Source organism: Cornus florida, unplaced genomic scaffold (genome assembly GCF_030987335.1).
Source record: "Cornus florida cultivar Cherokee Brave unplaced genomic scaffold, ASM3098733v1 CherokeeBrave_3.0.0_Hap2_Chr08, whole genome shotgun sequence".
NCBI lineage: Eukaryota > Viridiplantae > Streptophyta > Magnoliopsida > Cornales > Cornaceae > Cornus > Cornus florida.
In genome coordinates this window covers 12,552,501-12,564,631 of record NW_026775578.1, presented here as the reverse complement: position 1 = coordinate 12,564,631, position 12,131 = coordinate 12,552,501, and the positions used below count along the sequence as shown (strand labels likewise).

The window sequence follows — 12,131 nt, the reverse complement described above, 5'->3', positions numbered from 1 at the left end:
AAATGAGACACTTATTCTATTTATAAACATCATATCTACCTTTTTAACACATTTACATAATTTATGTACATATTTTATATAAGTACAATCTATGTTATTTTCTACTTCTCCAATTTTACACATTATTCTAACATTTTAGAATCTTTTAATACTCTACAATTTTCTATTTAATACTGAAAGATTACATAACAATATTTTCTACCCATACCATACACACACCATGCAAAATCCTCCTAAACACTCATGTGTTGCCTGCTTCCTAGTTCAATAGAAGTTCTCTTCCCATTAAATATTTTCTCACAAGTCCCATTAACAAATATGATAAAAATGATATATAATTTTCTTTTTCTTTTTATTTTTAAATGGAAGTCTGTGTAATAAAAAATATTCATTAAAAAAAGAAAAAAAGAAAAAGACAGCAGCAGTTTACTCTTTCTTTGGAAAACAGAACGTGAAAAACTCAAGAAATCATGTTGTAGGCCCACCAATCCAGTTGGCAAGGAAAAGATATATGGTTGATTTTGAAACTTATTGTTATTGTCAAACAGCTAACACCCAAGGGCCTGTATGGCTCCTCCACGACCAACTGATTTTTCTTAATAAATAGTGTTGGGCTTTAGCCCAACTAGGATGCTCCACTCACTCACGAGTCACGCCACGTGCACATCCTCCAAATTCCTTTTAAGGTATCAGTACTAAATGGGCCTAAACCTTACCCTTCCCAGTGCTGTCCCTAATGAACAAACAATGGACAGAGAAAAAAAAAAAAATCTAAAAACAAGATTGCTACTCTTCCACATTTCAAACCACACACATTCCATCCTCAAAGTACACGAACCGCTTTCAAAAGCATCCATTCAATTAACATCTTTGTTGGATTTCTATTTCTGTTTTTTTTTGTGTTCTGTTTTCTTAATTTATCAACCGACACAAACACATGCACCACATATGTACTTCCCAACCACACACATTTGATCCTCATTTCAGTGCATCCATTCAACTAAATCTTTGTTGCTAGGCTGATGTTGCTAGCTGTTTTCTTCATTAAACTTTATAAAACTTTCATAACATATATATATATATATATATCTTACATTAATCATGAAGCATGAGCAAACCACTTGTCGGCACATAGACATGGTCACATTATTCAAACCAAAGCAAATTAACTAGATGAAACAGCCTCATGAAAACTTGCGGAAATAAAAGGAGCTAGCACAGTACTAATTCGAAAACCGGCCGAACAAAAACTAAGAGAAACTCAACCGGAAACATGTTTTTGGCCGCGAGAAGCTAATCTTGGATTGTCATTGAGATTTTTTAAGGCATTTGCTGTAATCAATTGTTGTTCTTCGGGTATACTTTGATGGGCAAACCTCGTTTGGGCACTGGGAAAGGAATATATTGTACGCCATCCTCATTGCCAATTACTTCCCACCTGAAGCCAAACATCACAAAGTTGATTAAATTTTCATTGAAAATGAACATAAGCATCAATTTATTCTGTGGAGGAAAACAAGTTGTGAATGTCTGTCAAAAAACCGAAATTCTTTGACATAGATCACGATAACAACATAATAATGGTCCCCAGTGCATTCAATTTCATGGGTTCAACCACGACCTAGCGAATAGCATACCCTAATCGGCTCCATGGTTGCACCTGCATATTTGAATACTTGGGGAACAGGTCTGCACCCTCATCTATAACAATTTAGTTTTCTATAATTAATCTACAATTACATTATATTTTTGTACTTCATGAATAAAATAACTCTTTAATTACTAAATGTTCTATCAAATTTTCATGTAAATGCAAAAAACGTAAATCTATGGTAAGATACATAGATTTTCTTATTTTAGAGGATGTAAAAGCATTAGGAAATAAACTTTGAATGTGTCTCTCTATGTGCGTACACGTGTGTTCAAAAACGTTCATATTACATATGTAACATGTGAGGTAGACTTATGGACCTTAAAAAGAGAGAGTGTGTGAGATTTGATTACATTGAAAAAAACCAATAGATCCAGATAAATCAGTGTAGACAAATGGCATGCTAAGAAGTGGTGTACATATATCTAAAAAGAAGAAAATGCTATAAATTGTAACTTTAAACTAATCTAAAGAAACCTAAAAAAAATTTAGGATCCGTTTGGCATGGGTTTTGTTTTTAGCTAAAATAGAAACAATGTTTTGTTGTAGGAGTGTTTTGAAAAAAATTTGAAAACACGATTGGATGGGGGAAACAAAAACATGTGAAACATGTTTGGTCACACAAATATATATATAGATATATTTAATTTTTGCAATAAACTATTTACAAGTTAGCAGTTGCAGAGAGAACAGAGGGGGGGAAGCTTGATAGTTGAGAGATAGCGGGCCAGCGGCTGTAGCTTGTGAACAGTGAACCCGAATTGGAACAGCAGGCGATGGAAACTGAAAGATATGGGTCTTGATTTTGTGAACAATCTATAATGATATGCCAATATGGGTTGTGATATAGGTAATAGGTTTTGATTATATAGGTAATAGGTTTTGATTCTTGCAAACAGATAGATAAACTGGAATATATGAGTTTTGAACTTTTGATTCTTGTAGATTTGTAGTTTGCAATTGTGCGCACACACATATATATATATATATATATATATATAGAGAGAGAGAGAGAGAGAGAGAGAGAGAGAGAGGGGTAGGGGGGGGGAGAGTTCAGATCCGAGAACAAGAATAGAGATGGAGGCATTATTTATAGGTAATAATAGGTTTTGATTCTTGCAAACAGATAGGTAAACTGAAATAAATGGGTTTTGAACTTCTGATTCTTGTAGATTTTGTAGTTTGCAGTTACAGAGACAAAGGGTAAGTTCAGAGTAGAGAATGAGAATAGAGATAGAGGTGATTGGAAATGATTTGTGAGTTGCCCAAAATCGTCAAAAGAAGCTGAGCCAAAAAAAATCCTAGAAAATGACATTTTGCCTTTTATACGTGTTATACTTGCTACAGTTTAATGAGAGAATTGCTTTTTCCACTACAGTAATTTGTAGCCCAAACAGTACCGAAACATGAAAAAACACCAAAATGGTGTTTCATATTTTGGGCCTATTTTTGAAATTGTTTTGCAACTATTTAAAACACAATAAGCCCAACCAAACATATTTTGAACTTAAAAGGAGTTGCTATAGCAGGCCTAAAACAAAACAAAACAGATACCAAACAAATTCACAGATAAACTAAAAAAGTGGGAGTGGCCTATATAAATACTCAAGGGGTGTCATAGATACCAATCTAGCTAGGTAATCATTCCAACCTCCGAAACTTTTTACTTGGAACGCAAATGCTCCCAGCGATAAAAGGAAAACGAATTTTTTTTTCTCATTTTTTAAATTATCCTGATATGGCGGTAGAGGGGTTTTCCCTTGTGCCATTGTTCTTGATGGAATGATGTCTCCTCAACAGATGATGGAACTTTGTGAAAACAATGTTATGAGATAGTGCATTTACTTGAAGTTTGAGAGAAGTTGTGGTGTCAACTCTCTGTAATAAACTAATAATAGGAAGTTTTTCTGTCTTTTCAATGTAGAAATCTAAATGTGTGATAGGGATGAGAGACTCGCCTGTCAAATCGTCTCCTAATGTGCCACTTAGGCAATATTATAGAAATTAATAACAAATGTGTCACCAAAATATCTTCCTAGTTATACCTAGTTATACTCAAATTAAAGTAGAAAATAAAAATAAAAATAAAAATTGTATACCAGAGCAGACCATTCATAGACACAATGAAGTCCAAAATAATGAAATAAATAAATAAATAAATATATATATATATATATATATATATATTTTGAAAATTCAAAAAAAATTGTATATTAATAAAAATATTTACATTGTACGTTTGGTTAAACATGTACAAGTACAAAATATAAATTAAAAATATGGAAGAAAAATAGTATTAAAATTATTTTTTTAGAATTACAACTCAATTAGATTTTTGTTAACTTGGATGAATTGGCCATTAGACATGGTTTTTTTAAATCTGTCACAGTAAATTTTTTTTTTTTTCACCACACATAGTAAATGGTGATGGAGTTGAATCACCCCAACATCGAAGAGTGATTGTTTGTCTATTTCTCCAAAGTCATGCAATAGACAAACAAGTACGTATGATTATGACTGTAACATGCATACCACATATGTGGTATATCTTTGAATACATCTTGTGCCTTGCTATATTTGTATGACTACTCACTTTCCCTTGCGAGTTAACAAAGATACCTTATACTACCACTTTAAGGACCACTTTCAATACTTAGACCAAACGGTACTCAATACATACTTGATACACACACACACACACACACACATATATATAGATCCACAAACAAGGGAGAGAAACACACACCTGTAAGTAGTGGTGAGGTGGTGGAGGAGGATGAGGATCTCAAGCTTAGCAAGCTCAGTGCCTGGACAAGAGTGCACTCCGTTTCCAAATGGCATGTACGTGTTAGGCTTGGGTGGCACCTGCACCATCACACATACCATAATAATACATTAACACCGCTTCGTTATAAATTATCAGCAGAGATGTACACGTACACACATTACATATAATATATATTTAGATAATTCCAAACATGCTAAACTCACTGCACTGTTACTACTCTACAAAACCAACTCACGTGATCTGATGCTAGAATCTATAGAGAGGAAGATTCAGACACAAAACTGAAAAAGACCGTACGAAGATAGATAATTCATCCAATGATAACCTTATATTTCTCTGCCAATATTACAGGTTTGGTCTTATAAGGCTAACCTCAAATCGTGAAGGGTCGAACTTTTGTGGTTGGGGGAAGAAATCTTCAGAGTGATGAATGGTTCGGAAGAGAGGAAGAACTTTCCAACCTTTAGGGATGAAGTAGCCTTCAAATTCTACGTCTTGGACTGCTTCCCTGAATGTGAATGATACAACACTTGCTTCCCTTAGTGTCTCTTGAATTACCTGATTTATATAATTAATAAAAATATATGAATAATTTGAACTTATAAATGGAATAATATAGTGATAAAATAAATAAATAAAAAATGGAAAATATAGAACAATACTAATGTTTTCCTTTAGGTCATGATATTATTGGAGTAGGTTACAATATATTAAGCAATTTAATCCAAATAAAAAAAAAGGGGCTGTTTTGAGATATTTTTCCCATTTATTTATTTTTTAATGATATAAACTATACGTGTCGTTCATTTAATATGATGACACATCAATTATAAATAGAAGGTTGCTTCTTCAATTATTTATATAAAAGTTAAATGATAACGAACCCGGCTAGTCAATGGCATGTGTCGAGTATCATCCCACGTGAGCCCACGATTTTCTTCAACGATATTGTGGCGAATTCCTTCTTGTTCACGCTGCAACAGTTTGATCGACAATATATATATATATATATGCCACCAATAAGGAATTAAATTGGGATTCAATTTATTTCATGGAATAAAAAAGGAATTAAATTGGGATTTACCGTAACAGCTTCTAAAAGACATTGATTATCGTGCAAGTATTTAAGCGCCCATGTGAGAACACTTGCAGTTGTGTCATGAGCAGCAAAAATCACCCCAATTATATTATCACCAATTTGGGCATCACTTAGATTATTAAGCTTTCCATCTTTATTTCCCATTAACACTCCCAACAAGCCTCCACTTTCTTCTCCACCTTCCCTTCTTCTCTTCTCTATTAGTTTCCTCAACTTCTCATTCAGAATCCTCCTTGCCTGTGTACATCAACAAAATAAACTTGTCATAATATATATATAGAATTAACATTCATGATTTCATAATCCTAGAAAATAGTCCTTAATTTTACCTTCATCGATTTGTTAAAGGGAGTTCCTGGGAGATTTAAAGGCATGGAGTTATATCCCTTCTCTAAACGTTGATACAGATGTTTAATACCTTCCACATCCATGTCCCTTTTATCACCAAAGGCCGAATTTATGGCCACATCAAAAGCATACTGACAAACAAAATACAAACCAACCATGAAAATTTTAGTGTGTATATATATATATATATATGGAAATTAAATTGGATGAAAATCATGAATCTAACACAAAATAATTAATATATACCATCTTCATTTCATTTAAAGTGTTAATAGTGCGAGTCTGCCATGTAGAAAGAAACTTGAGAACAATAGTCTCAATGCGTGACACCGAGGAGCGAATTGCAGAAGGTAGAAAGGAGGCTTGAACTAACTTCTTGAGCCTTGAATGATAGTCCCCTTGATGAAAGAACAGAGCCTCTGGTCCAATCATCTTCTCTTTGCTCGGAGGATATGTTGGCTTAAACAGATGAGCTTCACTCACTAGTACACTCCTTGCTACTTCTGGACTTGAAATCATCACACAAGGACATCCCAGTATGTGTGTCTTAAATATATCTCCATACCTACAGTATAATAAACTTTCAATTTCAATACATACTAAAACAGAGCTAGTTATATAATTCCTTTTTCATTTTTTGGCATATATGTATGTACATATATATATATATATGTGTGTGTGTGTGTTTTGTGTACCGTCTTTGCCTATTGGAAAAGAAAGAAATTGGGCTTTCAGTATAGAGCTTGAGAGTCTCTCCAACATAAGGCCAACCCATGGAACCAGGTGGAAGACGACTACGGTTGGGGTGAGTATTCCTCCATTGAATGAAGAGAAGTAGCAACAAACAAAAGGATAAAACAGGTATTAGAAGAAGATAAGGTGTGGACATGAAAGATTGCATGGTGGTGATGGGTAGCTTAGCGATGTATGTATTGACCAGAGATTAAGAGAGGTGGCAGATGCTAAGATGAACAGCTAGTTGTGGACGGTGAAGGGTAAGGTTGAGCGATGGGGTGTTTATATAGAAGAGGCAGAGGCAAATATACATTTGAGTCTGAGGTCAATCTGACATTTTAAACGTCATACAGAAGGAGATTTTTTATTATTATAATATTTGAGTAATTTCATCTAACCCATCATCCCTTGAAATCTTGATATAATTCGTCAAACCAAGCCACAGCCAAAGTAATAAAATATGAAAAAAAAAGTACGTAATTTTCATGTTTTTAGAATTGAACAAGATTTGCAAATGCCACAAATTGTTAAAGCTTCCATAAAAATACAGAACCTAATTATGAGAGAGTATTGGGTAGTAGATATCGAGATTATGAGAAAGTATTGGGTACCGGATATAGATATTACTGATATTACGAGAAGTTATTGGGTACTATCCCTTAGTATCCCTCCAAATGGAGAAAGACAGGTTTGCACTTTTAATAGTTGTCATTTGTGTCATTAACTAATTATATTTTTTTTTCAAAAAGTAATTTGTTATTGAAAAAGTGCTATGTATAAAGTGCTCGTAATCCCACCCTATCCAATAAATTATGAATAACTTTTTAATAATTTTTTTTTAAAAAAACCACCTAATAATTTCTCCTTGTACAAAATGCATTTTTTATGAATTGCACAATTATTAATCACTTTCAATAAATAAAAAAATTTAAAAGTTATTTGAAATTTTGTTCTAGAATTTTTTTTTTTATTTTTTAAAAGTTATATATATATAATATTGTTCTAAAATTATATGTATTTATTCTTTGAATTTATTCTATCTTCTTAAATGTTGTTTGATTCCATAATGCCTGCAAGTAAAAGTAATAAAATTTTGAGTGAAAATAGTTTAAAACAATCATTTGATTACCTAATTTAATTAATAATTATACATGTTAACTAATTGTGCCGAGTAAAATGCGACTGCTCTGTTTTTTTTTTTTTTTTTTGTACCTTTTCTTCTTACTATGTTATTTCCTATCTACAGACTGCACATGGATTGCACGGAGTTTCCCGCTTACAAATTCTTCCTATGCACACGCGAAACGATTTGTACTTTGTAATCCTAAGCTCTCTTAAAGCTATTTTTAGATTATTCAACTTAATACAAATATTTTTAGATGAATCAAGAAGGATTATGAAATTTTCATAAAGTGATTGTCATATATATATATATATATATTTGGGAGAATGCATGTTTTCATTAACTTTTACATACATACACACACAAAACGGTTGATGTTTTCTAATCCTAAACTCTCCTAATCTATTTTTAGATTAATAAACTTTTAATACAAATATTATGAATCTAGAAGATGGTAGCTCTGTCTTCTCTTTAGCTATTTTGAAATAAAATATCTCTTGAGTGTGATGTAATATATTGTTTTATACCTACAGCCCATAGAGTGCACACAGTGTTTCCCACCCACAAAATGGTGAATCAAGAAGAACTTTGATATTTAACAACTATATTTTTATAAAGTGATTTGCAGATATTTTCTTTTTAGTTGAAAGAATGTAACTGGCTCTATTTTCCTTAACTCCCCTGCACACACAAAACGAAAAATATTTTTACATAAATAAGTGATTAGTAGATATTTTATTTTGTGTGTGAGATAATGAGCCTATTTCGTTTTCATTCTTTGTCTTCACTTCTTTCTTTAACTTCTTTTTAGCTATTTTGAGGTAAAATGCCGCTGTCATATGGGATATGATGTAACATATTGTTTAATACTTACAGATTGCACATGTAGTGCACGTTGTGTTTCACACTTACAAACTCATTTGAACACACAAAACAGTTGATGCTTAGTAATCCTAAACTATTTTTAGATTAATCAACTAAACACAAAATATTTTTAGATGAACCAAGTAGATGTTTAATGTGTACTTTATTTTCTTAACCAAAGGGCTGCTCTCATTAGCTTAAGATTCCAAATGCTCCTATAAATGCCCACACATACTTCAGTCATATTATACATCACTCATGTTCACAGACTTGGTATTATATATACATCTAATTGGATGTTAAAATGTCATAAAATCATAAAACTAAAATGAGCTTGACACATTTAGTTGCATGGTATTTTTTGATTGGTCAGGATCACATGCTTGGTTTCGGACAATCTAATAATTTTTCAATGTACAAAATGCAATTTTTCTAAACCTATTCGGTAATGCCCTTAATATATCATATTACAAATATATTTGTTAATGTGAAAATCTACATGTAGTGTATAATTTGTCCAAACTTCAAGGAAAGTAAGTATTATTTACTCTATTATTCTTTAATACAAGGGAAGAGCAAAATTATTATTTTATAAAATTCGGTCAATTGGTTTGCGTAAAAAAAAATTGATAAGAAAGTCGTTGAACGCTGAAAAGGTCAAAACAATAAATGTTGAATGATGTGCCATGTGTAATTTGTCCATACTTTAAAAAGAGATCAATGTAATTTATCATAATTTCATATTATTCTATGAAGGGTAGAATGGTACGCCCATGCATTGTTTTTATTTTATTTTATTGTAATCATTGATTACTCCCAACAAAGAAATTGACAAGCAAAGCCTAAAAAATTTAGGTGTAAGTGTTTAGTTCCTTTGACATGTTACCTAAAACATTCTCTTTCCCAATGCACATCTGCCTCACAAAGCACTCATGTTCCTATTATTCAATATTCATAATATTAGAGTTGTTCCAAAACATGTTCTTTTATGTGTCACAAAGAAAGTGATAATTTATTAGATAGTTCAAGACCTTGTAATCGCAATATATTAATTAAAAATGTCAATTTTTAAGTTGTATAAATGTGACAGATTTGATTGTGAAGACATTTTTTAATTGTTTGGAACCCCATGGTCCGAATTATCTAACAAATTATGAATGTGTAACATGCATTTTTCACGTGTCACGTAGTTGTGGATCACTTTTCAATAAAAAATTTAAAAATTCTTTGAAATATTATTCTAGAAAATTTCAAGTTCTATGAAATATTGTTCTAATATTTTTTTGAGGAAATTCCATCTTAATCCTACTTTTTAACCTCAAACACAAATAAGTCCTAAAAAAAAATTATTGGACAAAGAAGCCTTACTTTACATAAATATTTCCAATCAAGTCCTAAACTAAATAGAATCCCTATTTTACCCTTTCCATATTCCCCTCACTCTCAACCCCCTTTCTCCCTTAACCAATCCGGGAATCCATTTGAGGAACCAAAGGTTTGACAGAGCTCAGTTGGGTGGTTTAGCAGCGATGATGAGACCACACATTTCTCCTTAAAATCTCTTTCCTCTGATTTATCTGGTCGGTCTTTTTACCAAAACAGAGCTCGTTGCGACCTCCAAATTGTGCGAGTTCACCAACACAGCTGAGTCCTCCGCTCCGAGTCAACCAGTTAATTCTAGCCGCCGTCCGTCTCCACCGGCTGAGTTCATCCTCGCCGAACTCACCGCCAGCCCGTCCCTGCCGGATCCATCACAGCCGCTGTTCTCGGCTACTGTTCCATCCGCCAAGCCGCGCCGCAAGCTTACAGCTGAGCTTCTTCTTCCATCACCGATCAAACCATCACGGCCGAGCCCTCCATCGCGGCTGAGTCCTCGACATCATCCAAAGCCAAAACCCCCTCCAGCCTTGCTTCTTACTTGATCGAAGCTTTTTTCGAGCGAGGTCGTGTGGTTGCCCCCTCTGTAACGATTTTCGCGATGAGATCAGGATATATATATGTGTGTGTGTGTGTGTTGGGGCGGCAAGATGAGAACAGAGAACGGAGAGAGGAAAGACTCACCTCATCGGCAACTATAGGCTCCATGGATTCCGGCAGCGATTTGCATAATGTCCTCACCGGTGAATCGATCCGCAGCAGCGGGAACGGTTTGCCGTGGTGGCGGGGATTTGTGGCAGCGAAGTTATGGCAGCCGGTGATTTGGTTGCTTCTTGTTCGTCTTTTTTTTCATTTGACTAGGATTTGCTTAAGGGAGAAAAGGGGTTGAGAGTGAGGGGTAATATGGAAAGGAAAAATTAGGGATTTTACTTAGTTTAAGACTTGATTGGAAATATTTATGTACAGTAAGATTTTTTTGTTCTATAAACTTTTTTTTAGGATTTATTTGTCTTTAGGATTGAAAAGTAGGATTAGGGTGTAATTTTTCTTTTTCTTTTTTACATATGGCTATAAGTAAGGGTAATGAAATTCTTTACACTACTAAACACAGTAAGAAAACAAACAATTATATAACTAATTTAAGTATACTGGTTAGCTAACTGTGTAAAAAATAAATTATCACGTAGTGTGGTTATACTTTCATTCTTTAGAGGGAAGGTATGGTAAATAAAAATAAAAATTATAATTTTTTTGTGTTCAAAGAATGCCTCTACTCTGTTTTCAGGGCTCTAGATTTCCTTATTGGGTGTGATGTCTGTCTTCACGTATCTTTGCTTCCTATCTGCAGAATGACTCCACTTCAGCTATTTTTAGATTTATTTTTATTTTTATTTTTATTTTTATTATGTAATCTACACAGAGAAGACATATATAGTTGATGTCTCATAGTGGTCTGATGTAATGGGTTGTTTCCTACTTATATACGGCACATGGAGTGCATATAATGCGGTGTTCCTCTGCTGCACATATGATACAATTGATGCTTTTGTAATATGATTGTTGCCCACAGATTGCACATGCACCGTAGAATTCTTTTTGTAGGGTTAATATAGTATAGCTTTGATAGTTGAATTACACATGACTTTTGTTGCTAGATTTGTTAATGAGGTCTCCCTGTTTGTTAAGTGTTTTTGCCATTGTTTGTTGATGTGGTACTGCTGCTGGTTTGCGATGTTTTATTACATTGTTTTTAACTGTTCTGTTTTATTTTCCCTTCCTCTGATGTCTGTTGCTTTACTTTGATCATTGCTAAGTCTTTTCTTTTCTTTGTTTTCCTTGCTTCTAACTTCTAGTTGCTTCTTCTTTGAATTGTATATTTCATGTTGCAGCAATGTCGGATTTAATACAAATTATATTCATTATAAAAAAAAGAATATCAATGCTAATGATTATTTGAATGATAGTTTTTGATTCAACAACTATTACCCCTGTTTTTTACAATTGTTTCTGTAGTTAATTTATTATTCCGCTCTTCTTTTTACTCCATGACAATTGGCACATTGATTATGGATGAAAATGTAATTCACCACTTGACTTGAATTAGGTGCATTCTCCCTGCAATCAAATTAAAGTTCAATTTTTAGAA

General features: G+C 33.2%; 1 protein-coding gene across 1 annotated transcript; it reads right to left on the bottom strand.

Annotated features, from left to right (window-relative positions):
• Nucleotides 1-990: 990 nt before the first annotated feature.
• Nucleotides 991-6,955, bottom strand: LOC132269420 (abscisic acid 8'-hydroxylase 2). Its single transcript, XM_059770605.1, has 8 exons — nt 6,582-6,955; nt 6,133-6,451; nt 5,868-6,017; nt 5,524-5,775; nt 5,324-5,413; nt 4,812-4,997; nt 4,398-4,516; nt 991-1,438 (listed from the first exon to the last, which is right to left on the bottom strand). The coding sequence occupies exons 1-8, from the start codon at nt 6,785-6,787 to the stop codon at nt 1,339-1,341; spliced, it is 1,422 nt and encodes a 473-aa protein (XP_059626588.1). The 5' UTR covers nt 6,788-6,955; the 3' UTR covers nt 991-1,338.
• Nucleotides 6,956-12,131: the final 5,176 nt, after the last annotated feature.

What these genes read in the sequence shown, in the direction of transcription:
- LOC132269420 (XM_059770605.1), bottom strand. Translation starts at nt 6,787, where the DNA reads ATGCAATCTTTCATGTCCACACCTTATCTTCTTCTAATACCTGTTTTA. An exon ending in TCGACCCTTCACGATTTGAG is followed by an intron (nt 4,517 to 4,811) that starts GTTAGCCTTATA and finishes GTGATGGTGCAG; the next exon opens with GTGCCACCCAAGCCTAACAC. An exon ending in CACCTCACCACTACTTACAG is followed by an intron (nt 1,439 to 4,397) that starts GTGTGTGTTTCT and finishes GTTTGGCTTCAG; the next exon opens with GTGGGAAGTAATTGGCAATG.